General features: G+C 52.1%; 1 protein-coding gene across 18 annotated transcripts in view; it reads left to right on the top strand.

The window, feature by feature from the left end:
- The window catches only part of ACTN1 (actinin alpha 1), a gene marked incomplete at both ends in the record, with an annotated part of 102389 nt that overhangs the window by 72473 nt on the left and 7370 nt on the right, over positions 1-22546 (top strand). For 7 of the 18 annotated variants that reach the window (XM_080707310.1, XM_080707306.1, XM_080707315.1 and 4 more), the window contains 10 exons: positions 61-142; positions 2283-2368; positions 10344-10436; positions 12031-12261; positions 13777-13924; positions 17976-18126; positions 18605-18713; positions 19154-19294; positions 21672-21854; positions 22129-22263. In XM_080707310.1, the coding sequence (XP_080563436.1) occupies positions 61-142; positions 2283-2368; positions 10344-10436; positions 12031-12261; positions 13777-13924; positions 17976-18126; positions 18605-18713; positions 19154-19294; positions 21672-21854; positions 22129-22263 (1359 nt within the window). Of the gene's footprint in view, positions 1-60; positions 143-2282; positions 2369-10343; positions 10437-12030; positions 12262-13776; positions 13925-17954; positions 18127-18604; positions 18714-19153; positions 19295-21671; positions 21855-22128; positions 22264-22546 lie in introns of all 18 variants that reach the window. The other 11 variants (XM_080707314.1, XM_080707313.1, XM_080707312.1 and 8 more) reach the window with 4 other exon arrangements.

The raw sequence follows: 22546 nt of genomic DNA, 5'->3' as shown, positions 1-22546 counted from the left end.
CTGGGGTCTCCTGTGACTTGTCCCGCCTCTTTATCATCGCTCCCTCCTCTCCTCCCACAGGATGACCCACTCACAAACCTGAACACTGCCTTTGACGTGGCAGAGAAGTACCTGGACATCCCGAAGATGCTGGACGCTGAAGGTAACAGTGCTCTCTGGATCGGGGCCTCTCCCTCTTTCCCCCAGGGGCCTGGAGGAGCTGCGGCAGACAGGGAAAAGGGGCCTCGCTCAGGGAGTGCAGGGCCACTCTCCTGGGCTGTTCTGGTGTCAGTGCCCCGCAGGTAGCTCTTACCTGTGTCTTGAGCTGGGTGGCAGGTGGTCTGACTCCTGCCCACAGTCTGGGGGGGTGGGGTGCCCTGGCCAAGAGGCGCCCTGCAGCGCCTGCTGTCCCAACCCTCCGAGCTCTGGGGTGTTGCGCAGTTTGCAGAGCACCAATCCTCTCCTGCCCCAGCTGCAGCCCCAGTGGGTGTTTGTCTTCGAGCCTTCTCAGTCTTTGTAAGCCCAGCTGTGCACCCCTTCCCCTGCCTTGAGGGCGCCAGAGAGCCCTGCCCCTTCCTCCCACCTCCCTGAGGATGCCAGCTGTGATCCTCCAGGGATCAGCAGATCCCAGCCAAAGGAAATGGCTCCCTTGCAGGGCAGGGAAGGAAGCGGCCCCATAAGTGTGGCATTTATGTTTTGTGCTGCGGTCTGTGTGTCCCCAGGACAGGTGGATGGGGACAGGTTCTTGGTTCTTACCACGGCGTGGTGCTGTGGCCACTACAGCAGCTTTATTCCCCTTGTGGGTCTGCCAGGTGGGCAGCGCGGGGAAGGGAAGCATGGGTCTTGCGGGCCTGGAGCCTGGGACCAGCCTGGGCCTTCTTATCCCTCTTCTGTTCTTGTCCCTTGAGAGAAGCCAGACAGCAGGACCGCTTTCCCTCTGGGCCCTCCTTCGGCCCATCTGCTTGGATGCCATTCTGAAATAGTCCTGCTTTATACTGAAGGGCCAGAAAAGGGCTGTGCAGGATCCAGGATGGGCCTTTTCCCTCTGCTCCTGACCATCAGTAGCTTTTTTAAAAAAATCTTACTTTATTAAATTAATTTATTTATTTTGTGGTACTGGGGATTGAACTCCAAGCCACATCCCCACGTCTTTTTATTTTTTATTTTGAAATAGGATCTCACCAAGTTGTGGAGGGCCTCACTGAGTTGCTGAGGCTGTCTGTGAAACTGCTCCTCCTCCTGCTTCAGCCTCCCAAGTACTGGGATTATAAGTGTGTGCCACCGTCTCCGGCTACCAGTTGCATTTTAAGTTTGAAAATCAAGAAAATTTTAAAGCATATGAAAGCAGACAATATGAGCTTTCATATATCCATTATCCAGATATAAAGATTAAGATTTTGTCACATTTCTTCCCCTTTTTCCTTTGTTGAAAGATATGAAATCAAATCTCATATATTACATCATTGCACCGCTACCTACTCAGAATACGTACCTTAAACATAAAACGACTTTCACATCCAGCAAATTGACACGTTCCTTGATCTTTCTACTGCTAAGTTTATAATCAGATTTCTATAGTTGTTTGTAACATGTCTTTGAGTTGATTTTCAACTTTTCCTTTTTTTAGTAAGTAGATTTCTAGGTTTTGTTGTTTCTTGTTGATCTCCTATTTGTTTGTTTATTTGTTGGTACTGAAGATTGAACCCAAGGGCGTTCTACCTCTGAGCTAGGCCTCTAGCCCTTTTCATTTTGAGATGGGGTCATTTTAAGTTGCTCAGAGTCTCACTAAATTGCTGAGGCTGTCCTCAAACTCACAAGCCTCCTGTCTCAGCCTCCCAAGTACTAGGATTACAGGTGCGCCCCATTGTGCCAGCCATTTTTTTTTTTTTTTTTCGTGTTGGGAATGGAATTCAGGACTTTGTGCGTACTGGGCAAGTACTTTGTCACTGAGCTGCATCCCCAGCCCAAGAGTTGGTTTGTTTTTATCAGAAGGCAAATAGGGTCTGCAGGTGGCATTTGGTTGTTATGGTTGCGTTGTCTGTCTGCAGCCCTTTCCCCTGCATCCCTCGTACTCTTGCCAGCAGCAGAGCGAGGACCTGCTGATGTGTAGCCTGGCCTTGTTCTGGTTTGTCCGCTGCTTCCTGGGGCCTCCTTGCGCTCGTTCCCCTTCCTGGAGGCTGGTTGGATTTAGGCTGGGTGTTCTGGGGAGAGGACTTCCGGTGCTGCCTATGATTTTCTGCATCATCAGGGGAGATGTGTCATATGCTTACCTGCTGGCTTTAACTCCAGATTTTTTTCAACAGACATTGTTGGAACTGCGCGGCCAGATGAGAAAGCCATCATGACTTATGTGTCCAGCTTCTACCATGCCTTCTCTGGAGCCCAGAAGGTACCCGGGGCCCTTGCCCCCTCTATGCCCAGCACATCACATGCTGGACCCAGCCGTCATCCCTATGGCCCGGTCTCGTGGGTAGAGTTAGCCCTGGCTCCAAGGTAGCTGTTCTTGCTTGGTTCCTCTCCTGCCTCACCTTACCCTCGTCTTCCTCTTACTACCGAAAAATTGGGCAAGAGCTCCAGGACCTCCTGGAAGGGCTGCAGGTGAGCCACCAGGCGGGTGGGCTGCACAGTGCCGGGTTCCCACCACAGGCCCTTTAGTCCACAGCCCCTGTGAGCCCCATGCTTTCTCCTGTCTCCTGCCCAGAACCTCTCTGCGCTCCACGTGCCTGTTCATAAGGGCAACCCCGGAGCAGAAGGGAGGTAGAGGACGGGGGGCTGCTGTGAGCCTTAGGAAGGCCTGAGGTAAAAGTTAGCTGTGAAGGTTCCACACTACACAAGGGTATCGGGCGCAAGGGCCCCATTCACACTGCAGGTGTTGAAGACTTGAACACTTCATTGCCAGGCTTAGCTTGGGCGGGACGTCCCTCCCTGGTGTCCCCTTGTAGGCAGGACCCCAGAGAAAGCACATCGCCCTGACATGAAGCTTCGGTCCCTGGGCCCGCCAGGTGCTCTGCATGGCGTCCGAGTGGCTTGTCTTGAAGTGCATGATGGGAGTGCCCTGGCCTCTGCCGCCTTTGCCTCTGTCTGTCCAGGCTCCTCGTCCTCCCGTCCCTGGCTCGCCCATCACCCATCTCTCTTCTGCTCCTCTGTCTCCCCCTCTCTCTGTTCGCAAGGCTGTTCGGGGTTGTGCGTGCTGTGCTGCTACTTTCTGCTCTCAACCTCTTCTCCTTCTCTGTGCAGATGTGTAGGCACGCTAAGGCTGGATGGGAAGGCCATGTGACCTAGGGTTTCATGTCCCTGCCACGCCTTCCCGGGCGCCCAGAAGGTGAGCTCTCCCTCGGCCTCGCCCACTCCCTGCCGCCCTTGGCCGGCTTTGGTCCTCGTCAAGAGGAAAGAGGGTAGAGAAGCCCCCCTCCCTACAGGGGACAGGACCTCTGGGCTCTGGGCAGGATACTTGCTGCCAGAGCAGCCTGGTCTCTGGCCTCTGTGCCCGCGTGCTGGGGCAGTGGATCCCACCAATGGGACAGAAGCTGTGGTCTCAGCTTCTTCCCTGGACCCTGCCTCCACAGCCCAGATCCTTAGCAGCACGGCTCTTGGTTTTGCTTCCTGGCTATTCCCTGAAACACCCAGGATGCCGTCACCTCTGTGTCTTCCCTTTCATCCTGTTGTCCAGGCCAGAGCCCTGCCTGATACCTCCTAACCAGGCCTGCCATGGATAGTTGAGCAGGATGCACTCAAAATAAGGGTGCCACGTGCATGCTGTAGACAATGGATATTTGAATATTTATTACTAAAATTATTCTGCAGATGGCAGTCAAAGTGATGTTTTCCCAACAGAAATGCTTTGGGGGAAAACACCTTAAAAAAAAAAAAAAAAAAGACACGAAGGCACCAGATAGGCTAGTATCAGCCCTGTCCCTTGCCTGGATGGGTGCCCAAGGCCTTCCTCATGGCTGTGGAGGCAGAACAGCCCCACCTGGGGGCTGCCCAGCCCCTGCAGCCCTCTCTGGCCTGCTTCCTGCTTCCTCTCTACCTGTCCCACTCACCTGTCTGCTGCCTCGTGGACCTCCTCTGACCCGTCACTCCACCCCATAGCCAGGATGTGAGCAGCATCTCTGCTCACCCTGGTCAGGCTCCAGACCTGGCAACCTGGTAACCCTAGGTAGCGAGCTTGCTCTGTCCGACGCCCCCGCTCCCTTCTTCAAGGACTGCCCTGGGCTTCACCCCTGCCCATGCCGGCCTTACCTGTCTTGAAGCCTCCTCTGTGTCCTGAATGATGATGCGGTGTGGACGGGAGTGTGGGTGGGTGTGGGTGGGGCCTGCTCCTCCTCTGGAATCCCTGCAGCTCCCCTGGCCCCTTCCCATTCCTTCTTTTTTGTTGCAACCATTTCATGCCGCTTTTGTCCACATCCAAGGACGAGGTCTCGGCTGGTAGTGGGGTGAGGGGTGCTCCTTTGTGTCTAGGCAACTGCTTAGAGCTGGTGTGCGGAAGGGGGTCTGTGCCTCTCCCGGGGCAGGAGCTAGTGAGGAAGAGTCTTTCTAGGGTGCACTCTTCCTGGAACCAGTGGGAAACATTCCAGAAGCCAGCAAAGGGCCCACCTGCTTCTCCACTGACTTTCTCTGCCAAGCTGTTGGACAGTGGACCTAGGAAGGCAGCAATCAGTGTGCACACCTGTCGATTCTCCTCAGTAGAGGGGGGCCAGTTTCTGTGTGACGGGCTGGTTTTGGTTTTCTTTCTTGCTCTCCTCCTCTCTCTACTTCCCCTGAAAGGAAGTTCAGTGGGTGGGGAGCATCAAGGTTTTGTTTATATAGTTTACACTTTGAAGTTCATGTCTTTTGGGAACTATTTCTGAGAATTTTCCCTTAAAGGCAGGAACTCGATCCTTTGCAGGTGTTTCTGGATAGAGATGGACGGTACTGTTTGCCTCCATCCACTGGTCCATCAGACACTTGATCCACTATTGTGAATCTTCTAAGGCCAAGAACCCCATTCCTGCCCTTAGAATTCCTGGTCTGCCTGGGAAAGCCCTGCAGCCACGGAGCCAGCATGCCTGCCTGCTGCAGGGCCCAGGACACTGAGCTGCTAGCAGCACCTGAGCATGGGGCCCCGGAGGAGTTGGGGTCCACATGGGAGAGGGCTAGAAGGGAGAAGAACAGGTGGGGAAAGGTAGCCGCAGCTTGTGCAGGGGAGCCGCAGAGGCAGAGCAGGCAGCGTTGTCCAGGCTGCTGGGAGCAAGGGACTCCTGGGGAAACCGAGGTGCAGCTGCAGAGAGGGCTCTGCCAACCTGCGTCTGCTCCAGGGCCAGGATCCCTGTTGAGTTGGAGCCTGGACAGCAGGCAGGAGGGAGGAGGGAGCAGGGAGGAGGGAGCAGGGAGGAGGGAGCAGAGAGGAGAGAGCAGGCAGGAGGGAGCAGGTAGGAGGGAGGAGGGAGCAGGTAGGAGGGAGGAGGGAGGAGGGAGGAGGGAGCAGGGCAGTCCTGGCTTGATTGGGGGGAACTTTTGCCATTGATGAGACCCCTGAGGCCTTTGTGGGAAACTATAGGTTGTAGGTGGTGAAGCTGTGGTCTGTCACGTGGTCATGTTTGGGTGTTTGATGTCTCCTTAGTTGAGGGTAGTTCTTTTCTAGACTACACCTGCAGCAGGTAATTTGGTGCTGATTATGAAGGTAGCACTCTGGCTTGCGTAGTAAAGTACTCCAGGCACAAGTCATAAGGTTTTATTATTTATTTATTTATTTATTTATTTATTTTTTTATTTATTTATTGGTGGTACCGGGGTTCCTGGAAGCCCTTCTTCCTCCGGGCTACACTCCCAGACCTATTTTATATTTTTGAAACAGGGTCTCTTACGCCAGCACGGCTGGCTTCGAACCTGCACAATCCTCCTGTCTCCGCCTCCCAAGCGCGGGGATTACAAGCGTGCGCCACCATGCCCGGCAAGTCATAAGGTTTTAAAAGTAAGTGTAGCCAGGTAGAGTGGCACACAACTGTAATCCCAGTACTTAGGAGGCTGAGACAGGAAAATTGCAGGTGTGAGAACAGCAACTTAGCAAAATTCAGTTTCCAAATAAGGCTACAGGTGTAGTTGGAGGTAGAATGCTCCTGAGTTCAATCCCCAGTACCAGTCAATCAATCAATAAATGTATTGTTGGATGTTAAGTTGTAGAAGTGTAGTTGAGAGTAGGACACACACACACCCCGTGAAAATATGAACCAGTCAGGCATGGTGGCACACACCTGTAATTCCAGTACTTGGGAGGCTGAGACAGAAGGATCACAGGTTTGGGACCAGCTTTGGCAACTTAACAAGACCCTCAGGAACCTAGCGAGACCCCGTTTCAAAATAAAAAGAGCTGGGGGTGTAGCTCAGAGGTAGAATACCCTTGGGTTCAATCCCTAGTGCAAAAGAGGGGGGAGGGGTGTGTATGGTTCAGATTGCCTCTGGGTTCAATCCCCAGCCTGTACAAGAAAAAGAAGAGCCAGGCATGGTGGCACAGGCCTGTAATTCCAATAGTTGGGAGGTTGAGGCAGGAGGTTTGAGACCAACCAACCTCAGCAACTTTAGTGAGACCCTGTTTCAAAATAAAAAATAAAATAGAGAATAGAGGTATAGCTTAGAGGTAGAATGCTCCTGGGTTCAATCCCCAGTACCACAAAAAAAGAAAAGAAAAGAAAAGAAAAGAAAAGAAAAGAAAAGAACATACAAACCATGGAATGGTAAGCGTAAAACTCAAGTAATAGTTTCCTTTCACTCTGGAAATAAACATCTTGTCTGTTTCCATAGAGTGCCTTTCAGCCTGGTAGTTGTCTGTGCTTACATCACGAGATCTCACATAAAATCTGTCCGTACCAGAAAGACCTGGGTTCTTACCTTGGGTTCCAGAGTGGCCCACTCCCTCTTACAGGTCTGATGAGGCCGGGACTTGCTTGGGTTTTCTTTTATGTGTCTCTTTGGGAGTGCACTTTTGCCCCCTGGGACCAAGTGTCCTTTGTGTTCTGAACTGCCTCAGACCCTCTGAGGTTCTTTAGGTACTGTGGTTCTGGGTGCCCCTCTCCTTAATCCGCCATGGTACATGGGTTCTTGCAGCAATAGGGAGGAAAAGTTAGGCCACCTGCCACCTGGGTCCATGGGCTGGGGACTCTCTCTGTTGACGCTCTTGATTCCCCGTGCACCAGGGCTGGTGTCCCGGAGCCCAGCTGAGCCGACGCTTCTCAAGCCGACCTCTTCTTAGCTGTTGGTGACAGAGCCCTCATCAGGTAGCACTTGAAGCAAGTTTAACCACTCCTAGCAGGCTGGCTCTGGGCGAAAATCTGCAGTGAGAGTGAGAGAGGGGCCAGGTCCCGAGGACTCTCGTTTTCTCTAAAATTAAATCTGGATTCCAAGTTCCTAAGGATACTGGTGCTGGCCCCTGGGGTGACCCAGAGATGTTTGCCTTATGACGAACGTGCTCTCTTTTCCTGTGCATTTTGCTGCTGTTACTTCCAACGGCAGGGCTGTGGATTGTGGGTTGTGTTCTCAGCCAGCCTGTCCTTTTGCTGAAGCCAGTCCTGATGAGGAGGCTGGGACAAAGGCTTGGGAAAGAAGTTGGGTCTTTTTTTTTTTTTTTTTTTTTTTTTTAGGTGCTAGGGATTAAACTCAGGGGCATTTTATCTCTGAGCTACACCCCCAGCCCGATTTTTTATTCTTTATTTTGAAACAGGGTCTTACTAAGTTGCGGAGAACCTCACTAAGTAGCTGAGGCTGGCTGAGAACCCACAATCCTCCTGTCTCAGCCTCCTGGATGCTGGGATTACAAACGTGCACCACCATGTCCAGCAAAGTTGGGTGTCTTTGGAGGCCCACAGATGCGTCTGAAGTGCATGAAGTGAGACCCATCCTTCCGGTGGTGGGATGAGTTGACGCACACATCACAGTTTAGGGCCACGGAGCCAGTGTTTCAGCATCCACAGGAGAGCAGCGAGGCCAAGGTGGGCTCTGCGCAGGAGCTGGGCAGAGGCCACTGCTCACCGGTGACGTGGCCCCCCTAAATTCTCTTCTGCTTGTCAGCACCTTGATGGCAGGGGCCACAGCCAGCACACCTTGTATACATGTCACCTGGAGAACACAGTGGAGCTCCCGGCGCCCTGCCCAGCCTTCAGCGGGAGTGACTTCAGGCAGATTGCCACCCCAGCCAGCCTCAGGGGGCACATCGGCTTGGGCAGGGAAGGGATTCCCCGTTTTTACTCAGTGGGCCTCGAGAGGAAAGACATCGGTCAGTTCTGTGGAGAAGTGGCCGTGGCACGTCCAAGACAGAGTTGGGTTGGGGGCAAGGGATGTGACTCTTCGGTTTCTTGAGACCTGGGACTGGAAGTCCTGTCAGCGGACTCTTAGGTCGCCCTCAGGCCATTCCCACACTCTCCTTGTGGGGAGTCCCAGCCCTCTGGCACCTTACCCTGCAGGGTGCAGTGTCTGTCTGTCTGTCTGTCTGTCTGTGTGTGCCTCTCACTCTCTTTTTGGTGGCACGTGTGTGTGTGTGTGTGTGTGGTACTTGGGGTTGAATCAAGGGGCATTATGCCTCTGAGCTACACCTCCCCTGCCCTATTTTTTTTTTTTTTAAGTTTCATTTTGGAACAGGGTCTTGCTAGGTTGATGGAAATATCATTATTTATTGAGGCTGTCCTCAAACCTGCAGTCCTCCTGTCTCAGTCTCCCAAGTACTGGGGTCACAGATATGCACCACCAGACCCGCCTGAGGGTATAAAGTCTCTTGTCTTTGCATGTGAGGGGGCCTTTAGGATGATCTCACTCTGTCCCCACTCTGTTGTGTACCCCAGCACAGTCACCCATCGGGCACATGATCTGGTGGGTAAACCTATTTGAAAGTTATTCATGGAAAAAGCATTTAAACCGGGCCTGGTAGTGCACACCTGTAATCCCCATGCTTGGGAAGCCCAGACAGTAAGATTGCAGCAGCTTCAAGGGCAGCCTCAGCAAGCAGAGAGACTCTTATCAACCTAGTGAAACCCTGTTTAAAAATAAAATAGGGCCAAATGTAGTGGCACATGCTTGCAATCCCAGTACTGGGGAGGCTGAGACAGGAGGGTTGCAGGTTTGTGGCCAGCTTCAGCAATTTATTGACGCCCTCCTCCACAATTTAGCAAGACCCTGTTTCAAATTAAAGAATAAAAAAATAGGACTGAAGTATAGCTTGGAGGTAGAATGACCTGGGGTTCAATCCCCGGTACTGCAAAAAAATAACAGAAAATATGACTGAGGGTGTAGCTTGGAGGTAGAATGTTCCTGGGTTCAATTCCCAGTACCATTAAAGCAAAAAAGAAAAGAAAGAAAAAAAGAAAAGAAAGAAAAAACAGCATTTATATCTTCTTAGTAATTCCTTCCAATCACATGCACCCTCATTCTTAAGAAGTTCTTCCTGTGCCCAGCCTCTGTTGGTTTGCTGCAGTCGAAACGCTTTTCTTGTCTCGTTCACCAGCCAGGTGTGAGGTCCCGTCTTGCATCTCCGCCATCTGCAGCTCGTCCTTCTCCAGGGTCCCGGGATGCACACCTGTGTTCTCCACCTCAGGCTGTCTTCCCTTCACCCTGTGGCCCCCGAAGGCTTTGGGTCCCTTGGTGGGGAGTAGAATATGTACAGGGACACAGCCGAATGTCAAAACCACCTAGGCGAGATGGGTAGGAACACAGGCCCTGCTGGCGCCGGGTGCACAGGGCCCTCCGTGGCTGCGGCAGGCGGGTCTCTGCAGGGCCAGGCTTTGTGTCTGGTTGCCATTCTGTCCCCTTCCTCTCGAGACGGAGGCCGTCTCCAGTCTCCGTGCACGAGCTCAATTTCCCCAGCAGTGCCCGTGCTGAGCTTTGTGGGCATCTTGCCCGTGTAGAATTGACCCAGAAGTCCTTTCTTTAGTGCACCAGGGGACCCGTGGAACTAGCAGAGCCCTTGGGAGAGTCTGCAGAGATCCTGAGAGTCCCCACTGTATCTCCGCTGGCACCTTTTCCCTGGTCCCCCAGATTTGAATTCCTACATCTCTAAGATCCTGACAAGTCACCCTGAATCTTAGGACCCCAGGGCTCTGTGTGGACTTCCAGAATGGGCATCTATTTTCTCACTTCTCCACCTTACCTGAGTGTTTTGAGTGTATCAGTCACTGGATTAGAAGCTCAGCCACTAAGACTCTGTCCAGGCTGCCTTGACCCACGAGACCCGGCCATGGCTGGTGAAGAGGGTGGTGAGGAGGAGGGAGGGGGGATGCGACCTCAGAGCCGCGAGAGCTCCCTCCTGTCCACACACGGGCTCCGGGTGGAGGGGCTTTGTCGGCACAGGTGTCCATGCGCCCTGCTGCTGGGGCTACTGACTCTCTCTGTCTTGTTGCCAGGCGGAGACGGCAGCCAATCGCATCTGCAAGGTGTTGGCCGTTAACCAGGAGAACGAGCAGCTGATGGAAGACTACGAGAAGCTGGCCAGCGATGTGGGTACCCCTGGGCTCTCCTGGCCTGGCCCAGCAAGGCCCCGCATGACCCCCTGAGAGCAAAGGACCCCCCAGAACCTGTACCTCCAGATCCATCCTGGGGACACAGCCCATGATCCCACAGTTAGCACAGGGTATCCCGGGCTTTGCTCCGGCTCTCACAGAGAGCAGAGAGGTGGGGCCTCAGGGCATCTCCAGGCTGCAGGGAGCTGGGAAATCCCTACCTCCTGACTTTGGGCTTTTTCACCAGTAAGTGAAAGCTGAGCCAGGGCATCTCAGGCCCAGCCTGGTGTACTTGGTGTACTGCTGCTCTCTGAGCTTCACTTTAATTAGAACAGGGGTGTGGAGAGGGAGAAAGGGCGCTGGCTCTGGCTAGTAAACAGCGGGCCCACCAGGGGGCAGTAGGGGACAGGCTGGGTTTGTTGTGATGCCATTGGCTGCTTTGGGTTTAGGCTCCACATTCAGCCCTGCTGCCTCTTTGTTGGATCTGCCATCCAGCATAGCAAGGGCTGGGTGCCAGGGTGTAAATCCCTGCTCACAATTCCAGCTGGGTCACCGCAGCCAGTCCCAGCCTTGACTGGGCACTGGCTGCCTCCACCATGCCATGGGGGTGGTCACAGCACTTACGACTCCCCAGAGCCCTGTGATTATTCAGATGAGCTCATTTGTGGGATGTGCCTGGCACCTGGCAAGCGTTCCATGTGTTTCCTCACTCATCTTTCACGCCCCTTCCATCTTCTCCACCGCCATGCCCCTGTCTCAGGGAAAACAACCCAGGCAGCTCTCTGCCTCAGAGGCCAGCCTCTTCCCTCGGGGCAGGAAGGTCTGGTGGCAAGGACCTTGGGGAACAGCCATTAAATCCCCCTCTGTGGTATAGATTAGAAATAGACCCGGGCCTGATGGCACACGCTTGTAATCCCAGTGCTTGGGAGGCGGAGACCGGAGGATCACAGGTTCACAGCCAGCCTCGGCTACTTAGTGATGCCCTGTTTTCAAAATAAAGAATAAAAAATAGAGTTGGGTATAGCTCAGAGGTAGAATGCCCCTGAGTTCAATTCGTAGTACCTCCAAAAAGAAAAAAAAGAGAAAGAAATGGAGATGGCCAGTTGTGGTGGCGCATGCCTATAATCCCAGCACTTGGGAGGCCAAGACAGGAGGATCGCAGGTCCCAGGCCAGCATCAGCAACTTATTGAGGCTCTGTTTGAAAAACAAAAAGGGCCAGGGGTGTAGCTTGGAGGTAGAATGCCCCTGAATTTAATCCCCAGTACTACCCTCCAAAAATAAAAGAAACAGGCACAGCCAGTTAGTAGCATCTAGAACCAGAACCCAATCTCTGGCCTATTTGCCATGTACTGCTTGGTTAGCAGGAGGGTGAGTGAGGTTCCTTAAGAGCTGATGGGAGCCCTGGAGCCTGAGAATGGCTGGGATGGAGCTAGGAGGGAGCGTGCTGTCCGCAGGGGCCCCTCACCCCTGCCGGGGGGGGGGGTGCTCCCACACACTGCCTCCTCCCAGCATCCTCACCCTTTGCCCCGCCCTCCCCCCCACACACTGCCTCCTCCCAGCATCCTCACCCTTCGCCCCGCCCTCCCCCAGCTGTTAGAGTGGATCCGCCGCACCATCCCGTGGCTGGAGAACCGGGCGCCTGAGAACACCATGCAAGCCATGCAGCAGAAGCTGGAGGACTTCCGTGACTACCGGCGGCTGCACAAGCCTCCCAAGGTGCAGGAGAAGTGCCAGCTGGAAATCAACTTCAACACCCTGCAGACCAAGCTGCGGCTCAGCAACCGGCCCGCCTTCATGCCCTCCGAGGGCCGGATGGTCTCGGTGAGCGCCCGCCCCGCTGCCCTCAGTGCTGCAGGCAGGTGTGGGGCAGGGTCGTGTCTGCCCACCGTGCTACCCCCTCCAGATGACCAGCCGAGTGGGACGGCCCCTTCTCTGCTGGCCATTCCGGGTCAGCTCTGCCCTTCCAGACCCCTGAGTATCCAAGCCTAACCTCCCAGCACCTCATCTTCTCCTAGAGAAAGGTCATCCCTAAACAGAATGTCTCTGGACAAATCAAAACAAGCAGTAAAATAATCTTTACTTTCATGGAATCTTAAATACCCAAAAAAGAAAACACTACCTTAAATGGGTAATAGACTTTTTTGGGTAGGATATTTCAGACACACAAATAAATGTAGAAAACAAGCTGGGCATGGTGGCGTACGCCTGTAATCCCAGCACTTTGGAGGCTGAGATAAGAGGATTGCAGTTCGCAGACAGCCTCAGTTACTCAATGAGGCCCTTTGCAACTTAGTGAGACCCCGTTTCAAAATAAAGAATAAAAAAATAGGGCTGGGTTGTCACCTGGAGGTAGAATTCCCCTGGGTTCCATCCCCAGTACTGCAAAAAAGAAACTACTCATAATCTTACTAAGTATAAATTTTTTTAAAAGTAATTTTTAAGGAAATTTTAAAACATGTTTTATGTACTCTTGCTTTTTTAAAAAAATACTAACATTAAGCTGGTCATCCCAGTGGTTGGGAGGCTGAGATAGGTGAATCGGAGGTTCAAAATCTGCCTTGGCAACTTAGCGAGGCTTTCAGCAACTTCATGAGACCCTGTTTGAAAATAAAAAATAAAATAGGACTAGAGGTATAACACCAGCACCACATGCTCTACACACACACAAACGGACAAATTGTGATCATCTTTCCATCTCCTGAGATACTCTATGTCCCTTTTTATGTTGTTTATTCCTCTTTAGCCTGTCATAAGGAAAGTTTAATAAGCCAGGGACACAAACAGAAGGAAATTTAATAAATTCACTCTGGCTGAACCTTTTGTCCTTAAAAGTGAAGAGTTGCAGGGACTTAGGAATACTTGGGAGGACCAGAAGGGGGCAGGCAATATGCAAAGAGTACTAGGAGCAGGCAGGATCCAGAGGAACCTTGAAGGCAGGAAAAAGCCCTTTGATATTGTGTGTACAATTTGGAAAACTGCAGTTCCTGTATGTTCCTGTGTTCTAAGGCTGATTCTGAACTTTAAGGTGGCCAGAGCAGCCGTTGGCCGAGTTAGGGTGCTTGAGAAATAGAAAGAGTGCCCCGGGTGGGACAGGTGCAGCCTGGCACCAGGTGTTCCCTGGGTGCCCTTCACCTCCGTGATGGCTGCAGTCCTGTCGGAAGCCAGTCCTGGGCAGGAAGGGCCGTGGGCTCCTCACTCCTCCTGGGAGCCCAGGGAAATACCAGTGCGAGCTGGGAGGTGTGTGACTGAGGCTGGGGAGAGGCTCCTCCTGGAAGGCAGAAGTAGCTATGGGGGTCCCCGAGGGCTGGGGTCCTGACCCATGCCTCCCACCCGCAGGACATCAACAACGCTTGGGGCTGCCTGGAGCAGGCAGAGAAGGGCTACGAGGAGTGGCTGCTGAATGAGATTCGCAGGCTGGAGCGCCTGGACCACCTGGCAGAGAAGTTCCGGCAGAAGGCGTCCATCCACGAGGCCTGGACGGATGGTGAGGCCACGCCGGGTCCTGCCCCAACCCCGGCCCCTTCACCTCTCCTCTCCTCTCTGCCCTTGACTCTTGTTTCATCTTGACTCAGTTTCCCCTTTGTGTAAATGGAAAAAGTAAGAGTGCCACCTCAGCGTTTTACTAGAGGTAGCTCAGCAGGTATACAGGGAGTGCCAGGAAGAGTTCTTGGCACAGTGCAGGGCTTTGTAAGTGCTAGCTCTTAACTACTCTGGTCACCATCATGGTTTCTTCCTCCCCTGAAGTCAGCAGGGTTGGGTTTGACCCCCGACTCTGCCCCAGAGACACAGTAAATCTGGACCGGTGACTTAAGCTCCGACTTGTTTCCAAATCTGCCGAACGCAGAGGATGATACGCCCTCCTGTATTAGTTTCCTGGGCTTCTGTAACAAACCACCACACGCATCGTGGCTTAAAAAGACAAGAGATTTGCTGGGCATGGTGGTGCATGTCCTGTACTTGGAAAGCTGAGACAGGAGGATTCTAGGATTGAGAGCCTCATTAACTTAGCAAGAGCATTTCAAAATAGAGAAGGGCTAGGGTATAGCAAGGAGGAAGAACACTGGTTCAATTCCCAGTACCAAAAAGAGAAACAAGACAGAGATCCATCCTTCCAGTTCAGAAGACCAGATGTCCTAAACTGGGGCTCAGCAGGGTTGATTCTGGAGGCTCTGAGGGAGGGACGGTTCTATGCTTCTTCCCAGCCTCTTAGAGGCTGGTAGCTCTTGGTGTTCCTTGGCTTATAGCTGATCTTATCTAGTAAGGACCAGTCGTCAGATTTAGGGTATGCCCTAATTCTGTTTAACCTCATCTTAACCTGCATATATCTGCAAGGTTTTTTTTTTTTTTTTTTTTTTTGTGGTACTGGGGATGGAACCCTTCTACCTCCGTGCTACACTCCCAGACCTATTTTATATATTTTATTTGGAAACAGGGTCTCTTAAGCCAGTGAGGCTGGCTTCAAACCTGCGCGATCCTCCTGTCTCCACCTCCCAAGAGGGGGGATTATAAGCATGTACCACCACACCCGGCTCTACAAAAAAAAATTTTTTTTTTTTTCAGTACTGGAGATGGAGCCCAGGGGCATTCAGCCTCCAAGCTACATCCCTGCCCTATTTTTTATTCTTTATTTTGAAACAGAGTCCCACTAAGTTGCAGAGGGCCTCACTAAGTAGCTGAGGCTGTCTGTGTACCGCAATCCTCCGGTCTCAGCCTCCTGAATGCTGAGATTACAAGTGTGCGCCACCACGCCTGGTTACAAAATTTTTTATTTCCAAATAAGGTCACATTCAGAGGTGCTGGGGTGACGTGAGTGTTGGAGGTGACACCAGTCAACCTGACGGCAGTCTTCTCAGAGCATTGTTGTGAAGTGTAGATACATTTTCGGTTTCCAGAGCCCAGCAGGCAGAATGCATTCAGGACAGAGCAGCCCTTGGTCTTTCCCCTCTGTGGGCTTCCCTCCCTTTCCTGGCCTCCTATTATAGGGAACTGGACCTTTGCCTTAGACACCCACCCCTCCCCACTTCTCGGCTCTGGCCCTGAGGCACTTGGAACCAGCCTGCCGCCGCTTGTTGGCGGCTGAGGTTAACTGAGAAGGGCCCGTCATACCCAGGCAGCCTTTTCCTCAGGACCAGGCTGGAAGGGGTTGTGGCTGCCCATCTCCTCAGGCCCTGCCGTCATCTCAGCCAGAGTTCCTAGGGCAGACCCATTGGCCAGTGGGGCACCACGCTCTAAGCCTCCCCCATTCAGCCCCGTTCTGTGCTCCTCAGATCTCAGGCTGCAGATGAGGGGGAGAGCTGCTCCTCATGGCCATTTGAGAGTGACATAGCTGGATGGCATAGCTTAGGGGGCAGTGTAACATCCCGCGGTAGACACGTGCAGGTGTGGAGTGGGCGAGGACGGTGGGCACGGCATGGGTCACCCACTTGTGCTATGGCATCCTCTCCTGGAGGAGAGGAGCCGCTCGCAGCCATGGTGCAGGCAAGGGTTGGCCCCATCAGCTTGCCTGCAAGGACATAAGGAGTGCAGGTGCGCTGGCCCGGCCTCCGGCAGGCGGTGTACCCATCTGCATCCACACACAACTAGTGAATTGCACTTGAACCTGGGAATTCCATTTCTTGAGACTCTACAGAATTAAACCTGTGCCTGAGAAAATCACGTGCCTGGAGACTCTTGTGGCGAGACAGCTACCACAGCACAAAACAAGTGGCCTGAAAACCCAGAGCAGGACAGTGAGCGGTTCCGGCAGCAAGCTGCAGCCCGGAATGGTCCAGGCTACCCTCTGCATCAGGATTCAGCCAACTGCTTATCGAAATGTTCAAAACAAAAAGCAGAATTGCATCTGCACTGAACATGTACAGGCCATTTTCTTGGTTACTCCTCAAGCAATGGAGTATAGCAACTATTTGCATAGCATTTACATTATATTAGATTTTTTTTTTTCTTTTGGTGGTACTGGGGTTCCTGGAAACCCTTCTACCTCCGGGCTACACTCCCAGACCCATTTTTATGCTTTTTTTTTGGAAACAGGGTCTCTTAAGCCAGCACGGCTGGCTCCGAACCTGCGCGATCCTCCTGTCTCCGCCTCCCAAGCGCGGGGATTACAAGCGTGCCCCACCACGCCCGGCAATATTAAATGTTTTAAGCAATCTAGAGATGGTTATAATATACAAGAGGAAGGGCGGGTACTGTAATACTAGTACTTGGAAGCCTGGGGCAGAAGAATTGGAGGTTCCAGGCCAGCCCCAACAATTTAGCAAGAACCTGTTTCAAAATAAAAATGGCTGGGAGGATAGTGCCGAAGTGTAGAATCCTTGGGTTCAATCCCTAGTACTAAGATAGTGATAATGATGATGATGATGATGGTGATAAAGATAAACTGTATGGGGGAGCCAGGTAAGGTGGCACATGACTGAAATCCCAGCTCCTCCTCTGGAGGCTAAGGCAGGAGGAGTACAAGTTCAAGGGCAGCCTAAGCAAATTAGTGAGACTCTTGAGTTAAAAAAAAAAAGGGGTATAGCTCAGTGGTAAAGTACTTGTCTAACATGTGCTGAGCCCTGAGTTCATCCCCACTACCACAAAAGTAAGTAAATAAATAAATATTTAAAAATTAAAATATACAGGAGGATTGAAGCCAGGTTTGAGGCCTGCCTTGGCAACCTAGCAAGATCCTGTTTCAAAATAAAAAGGATGGGGTACAGCTTGGAGGTAAAATGCTCCTGGGTTCAATCCTCAGTACCAAAAAAAAAAGTATATAGCAGGATATGTATACAGTATATGCAATATGACACCATTTTATATAAGTGATTTTTGAGCATCTGCAAATTTTGGTACCTGCTGGGGATCCTGGAACCAGTGGATTCTGAGATACAATATATAAGAAGACTATGGAGCTAATGTAGAAATTCTGATAATGTGCTGTTAAATATTTTAAGAGCAGGAAACATACTATCCATATGAGGAAAACCTGAACAAGGGTAGGTAAGCAGACTTATAAGCTATTCTGAAACAAAGGTATCCAGAAGGCTCCTAAATCTGGGGAAAGCTTGTGTTCATAGAAAGAACATTGGGAATGATGAACCTTTCAGCAGCCAGGCAGAGTTACTTCTTTCAACCGCCCACCATGTAAGGTGCCGTATGTGCTACCGTAGGAAACTTACGGGAGCAGTTCTGATGCAGAAGCATCCAGAAGGCTCCTAACCTGGGGCAAACTTGCATTCATAGAAGGAACATTGGCAATGCCAAACCTCTCAGCTTCCAGGCTCAGATTCATGTTTGCAGTGACTGTGTATAGAGCTCAGGAGGTATCAACACGCGCTGTTGTAAGAAAGCTTCTAAGAGCAGCTGTGAGGCACAGGCAGCCAGAAGGTTGAATTTCCAGGGTCCCCACAGATGATCCCGCGGCACCTCCGCTTCCTGCCTGCAGGTCCTGTGTGGCGGACCCCTGCAGCGGGACTCTGGGGCCTGCCCGTGGGTGGCCGCCACTAGGAGATGCCCTCCCTGCCCCCCTCCCTTAGCCATGCACCCTCCAAACCCAGGTAAAGAGGCCATGCTTCGGCAGAAGGATTATGAGACCGCCACCCTGTCAGAGATCAAGGCCCTACTCAAGAAGCACGAAGCCTTCGAGAGCGACCTGGCCGCCCACCAGGACCGTGTGGAGCAGATAGCAGCCATCGCCCAGGAGCTCAAGTAGGCCTGCGCCGGCCACCCGCTTGCTTGGGGGCCCTGTGCTAGGCTGGGCTCAGTTTTCTCAGCTGCTGGAGGGTGGGGGCGGCCGTGGGAAGAGGGGGGAGTACAGGTGGTGCCAGGTGAAGAGGGAGTCAGTAGAGAAGATGAGAAATACCCCTTCTTGGCAGGAAGGAGCCCTGGCCACCCCTGTACAGGCCCTTGGTCCTCATCTGTCACTCCGGGGGCCCAGAGGATGACCAAGCCTTGTGCCGAGTACTGAGCTTTCTCCTTGGGCCTGGACAGCCCCCTGCCATGGGGTCAAGGCTGGTGTCACCTCCAGCCTTGGATGGGTGGGAGCCATTGGAGAGGATGGAGTACAGTGTGCAGAAGGGAGCATCCCTGACCCTCCCAGCACCACCATACCCCAGCCCCAGGGAGAGAGAGAGAGGGAGAACAGGCCCCCAAACCCACCTGCGTCACCTTTCTGTCTTTCCTGCAGTGAGCTAGACTATTACGACTCCCCCAGCGTCAATGCACGATGCCAGAAGATCTGTGACCAGTGGGACAACCTGGGGGCCCTGACGCAGAAGCGGAGGGAAGCTCTGGAGGTGAGCACCCTGAGGGGGCGTGTGGCCCTTCTCCTTGGTTCTCTTTGCTTTAAAAGACCCCACGCTCTCCTGCCCTAGGCCAACCGTGGAAGGCTCACTGTAGCACAGGAATTGGACTTGCCCAGGAGGGATCCCTGCGCCCCCTGCCCTAACTCCATCTCATCCTCCTAGTGCACTTCACAGCCCAGCCCCTGCCATTTGAACACTTTCCTGTTCTGCAAACCAGACTCCCTGGGGGCCAGGCCAGGCGATTCCAGTGGGACATGGTACATCCACCCACCCCAAAGAACCAGCGCCCCAGGGACAGCCTGTTCCTCTGACTGGCTCAGTCCAGTGCTTCCAGGCTGGGGACCCTTGGGGCTCACCAGAAAGGTCTTGATGGAGGCGGGGTGCTCTGGATATCACTCTGCTAAACACCCTCATCCATTTGGCACACCTAGCGGACAGAAAAGCTGCTGGAGACCATCGACCAGCTGTACTTGGAGTACGCGAAGCGGGCCGCACCCTTCAACAACTGGATGGAGGGGGCCATGGAGGACCTGCAGGACACCTTCATAGTGCACACCATCGAGGAGATCCAGGTGTGCCCCCTCCCCGAAGCTCCCCCAGCTGCTCCTGCAGGACTTCCCCATAGGGGATTAGCAGCCAAAGGATTTCATAGATTTGAAATGTTTACATTCCCTTTATATTGACCAGATAATATATGCATACAGCATGACACCCAAAAGATAAAGGGGTATATGATAAGGCCTCCCTCCTACCCTTTATCTCCCAGCTCCCATTTCCCCTCCTGAGAGGTAAGCAGCATGTCTCTGTCTCCACGAGCAAGTATATTTGTTTACATGTTCTTCTCTCCACACACATTTATTTATTTATTTATTTATTTATTGGTACTAGGGATGGGCACCCAGGGGTATTCCACCTCCCAGCCACACCCCCAGGCCATTTCTTTCTCCCTTTCTTTCTCTCTTCCTTTCTCTCTTTCTTATTTTTCGGTACTGGGGATGGAACCCAGAAGCATTCTACCTCTGAGCTACACCCTCAGCCCTATTTTTTAGTCTTTATTTTGAAACAGGGTCTCAATGAGTTCCAAAGCGCCTCACTAAGTAGCTGAGGCTGTCCTTGAACCCAGGTCCTCCTGTCTCCACCTCTCAAATGCTGTAATTACAAGCATGCGCCATCACACCCAGCATATTTTTTAATTTTTTTTTTTTTTTTGTGTGTGTGTGTGTGTGTGTGTGTGTGTGTGTGTGTGTGTGTGTGGTGCTGGGGATGGAACCCAGGGGCATTCTACCTCCCACCCACACTCCTAGGCCTATTTTTTATTCTTTATTTTGATTTTAATTTTAATTTATTTTATATTTTTGTGGTGCTGGAGATGGAACCCAGGGACATTCTACCTCCGAGCTACACCCCCAACCTGATTTTTTAAAAATCTTTTTTTAAACAGGGTCTCCCTAAGTTGCAGTCGGCCTCACTAAGTAGCTAAGGCTTCTCACGAAACTGTGATCCTCCTGTCTTTGTCTCCCAAGTATTGGGACTACAAGTGTACCACGCTCAGCTACACATCTCATTTTTATATGCAAAAAGTAGTTTTTATTAAGACTAAATCTTGAATCTTATCTTTTTTATAGTGTGTTCGTATGTGTGTATGCGCGCGTGCGTGCGTGCTGTGTGTTTTATATTGGGAGTTGAACACATGGGCATTCTTTTTTTTTTTTTGGTGGTACTGGGGTTCCTGGAAGCCCTTCTTCTACCTCTGGGCTACACTCCCAGACCTATTTTATATTTTTTGAAACAGGGTCTCTTATGCCAGCGCGGGTGGCTTCGAACCTGCGTGATCCTCCTGTCTCTGCCTCCCAAGCGCAGGGATTACAAGCCTGCGCCACCACGCCCGGCATGAACCCATGGGCATTCTACCTCTGAGCTATACCTCCCACACCCCGTCCCTTTAGTTTTTGTTTTGAAATAAGGTCTATGAGGTTTCTGAGGCCGGTTTTAAAGCTGTGATCTTTCTGTCTCAACCAACTTAAACAACTTAAATATACTTTTATTGGTGCATTGTAATCTCACATCATAATGAGGTTCATAATGATGGAGACATATATGCACACAGTACTTGGTGAGATTTCCCCCTCACCCCAACTTTGCATATCAATTAACCTATTCATATAATTGCATAGTATTATATTCAAAAGATTTTACATGACACACACCTATAATTCCAATACTTGGGAAGCTGAGACAGAAGGATCACAGGTTTGAGTCTGGTCTCAGCAATTTAGCAAGGCCCTCAGCAGCTTAGCAGGAACACTGTTTCAAGATAAAAAATAAAATAGGGACCGGGGTGTGGTGGCACAGGCTTGTAATCCCAGTACTTGGAAGGCTGAGACAGGAGGATCGCACTTGTTCGAAGCCAGCCTCAGCTACTTAGGCCCTCTGCAACTTAGGGAGACCCTGTTTCCAAATAAAATATAAAAATAAAAAGGTCTGGGGAGGTAGCCAAGTGATAGAAAGCCGATGAGTTCCTTCCCCAGTACCAGAAAAATAAATAAAAGAGGGCTGAGGATGTAGCTAAGAGGGAGAATGCCCCTGGGTTCGATCCCCAGTACTACCCCCCAAAAAAGACAAGTTTTATAGAGAGCCAGGATGCCAGCGTGGAGGGAGGTTACCTGGGGGCAGAACTCTGGGATCCACCTTGGCCCTGATTTGTGGGTGATAAATACCCACCTGACCTGTTGCATCCAAGTTACTTTGATGGCCCTGCCTTCACCCTGCCTTGAGAATCTAAGATTTGACACCTCCAGGTCTCACTCCAGTGGGCAGGGCATGTCTTCCCATGACCCTCCTGGTGCTTCTCTGTCCCAGGACCTTGGGGGCTCCTTTCTCACCCTGCCCAAGGGAAGCACCAGCCCTTCTAAGCATCTGTACTTACCCTGTACCCCTATGTCTGTCTAGGGACTGACCACAGCCCACGAGCAGTTCAAGGCTACCCTCCCCGATGCCGACAAGGAGCGCCAGGCCATCCTAGGCATCCACAACGAGGTGACCAAGATTGTCCAGACCTACCATGTCAACATGGCAGGCACCAACCCCTACACAACCATCACACCTCAGGAGATCAATGGCAAATGGGACCACGTGAGTTAAAAGGCGGGGCTGAAGGGCATGGGCTGAGCCATTGTACACTGAATAAAGGCAGTGGGTTTCGTCTCTTTTCATCTACTTTATTTTATTGATTAATATATTTATATCAATGAGTAAACACTCACCAGTTGTCAAATAGCAGATTAATTTCTGGAATGGGTGATGTGTTCACGCCAGTCCTGGTCCTGACCCACCCCTTCCCACATGGGTCCTCCATTAGCAGATGGCTGACTTAAACCCAAAGCCCCCATGGTTGTTCCCACCCCAGGTGCGGCAGCTGGTGCCCCGGAGGGACCAGGCTCTGACGGAGGAGCATGCGCGCCAGCAACACAACGAGAGACTACGCAAGCAGTTTGGGGCCCAGGCCAACGTCATTGGGCCCTGGATCCAGACCAAGATGGAGGTGGGTGCCGTCATGGGTGATGAGCTGGGGCCTTCCCAGAACCATCCCACTTCCTCCCAGGGAGGACTGACCTCTGAGCCCATGATTGGTTTGCTGCCCTACAGAGGGGCGTGGAGGCCTGTGTAAGGAAGGCCCATGTCTTGATCCCAGTGCCTGACTTGGAAGCAAGGACAGCACTGAGGAGCTACACGTGAAAGTCCCACTGGAGGACCAGCTCTTGAATGCTCGAGCCCAATTAGACCCTTTGGCTTGCCTTGTGGGCCAGGCCTCCCTTCTCTGCATG

Source organism: Muscardinus avellanarius (genome assembly GCF_963383645.1).
Source record: "Muscardinus avellanarius genome assembly, chromosome: 12".
In the NCBI taxonomy this organism is placed as follows: Eukaryota; Metazoa; Chordata; class Mammalia; order Rodentia; family Gliridae; genus Muscardinus; species Muscardinus avellanarius.
This window is presented reverse-complemented; position numbering and strand designations above follow the sequence as displayed.